The 787-nt window shown below is 37.2% G+C and overlaps 1 protein-coding gene across 1 annotated transcript in view; it reads right to left on the reverse strand.

Moving 5' to 3' along the window:
• Positions 1 to 168: 168 nt before the first annotated feature.
• Positions 169 to 787, reverse strand: part of LOC103523689 (peroxisome biogenesis factor 1-like) — a gene marked incomplete at both ends in the record, with an annotated part of 10,232 nt that continues 9,613 nt past the window's right edge. The window contains one exon of the mRNA XM_008488709.2: positions 169 to 364. Coding sequence (XP_008486931.2) covers positions 169 to 364 — 196 coding nt within the window. The remainder of the gene's footprint in view (positions 365 to 787) is intronic.

Below are 787 nucleotides of genomic sequence, written 5' to 3' on the forward strand. Positions count from 1 at the left end.
CACCAGTAAACATCTCTGTACAGCATGCTGATCTAACACTATACATACCTCATCATATTCCTGACGTAACATTTGAGCGTATAGTGTTAGATCAGCACGATGTACAGAGAGGTTTACTAGTGTTGACTTGAATAAAATAGTAATCCTAGCAAGTCAGCACTAGTAAACCTCTCTGTACATCGTGCTGATCTAACACTATACATACCTCATCATATTCCTGACGTAACATTTGAGCAGAACATAGTAATCCTAGCAAGTCAGCACCAGTAAACATCTCTGTACATTGTGCTATTTTCGTTAGGTTTACATCGGAATTGAGCTTTAGCTTTTGAGTTAGCACAGACAGAATGTCTTCTCTCTCTTTCTGAAATGAGAAAAAGGAATTCTCTATAAGATGTGTCAATATTTTAATGTGCTGATTTTTTTTTTTTATATATTTTTTGAATAAACCTGTTATTTACATACTTACAGCATTCTTTATAACAAGAGCAGCAGGAATAAGGAATTTTTGTAACGTGGTTGAATTTTTAGACTTTATATTTACCTGCGTTCTGTAGTGCTTCCTGCACTAGCTGAATTCCGTCGCTTCGCTCCGGAATCCCGCTAGTTCATCCCGAGGCATGGCCAAACTTGTGGAAAAGGCATGGCCGAACTTGTAGGTAGTTATCAAACTAAAAACATAAACGAAACTCAAATAATAGGCGAGCGAGGAAAAGTTTTCTCTCCCGCAGTCTCTGCTTCCTGTGTATTTCTTATGGAGATTTTAGCGATCAAAAATTGATCATAT

The sequence above is a fragment of the Diaphorina citri genome, unplaced genomic scaffold, assembly GCF_000475195.1.
Source record: "Diaphorina citri unplaced genomic scaffold, Diaci psyllid genome assembly version 1.1 scaffold32986, whole genome shotgun sequence".
In the NCBI taxonomy this organism is placed as follows: Eukaryota; Metazoa; Arthropoda; class Insecta; order Hemiptera; family Psyllidae; genus Diaphorina; species Diaphorina citri.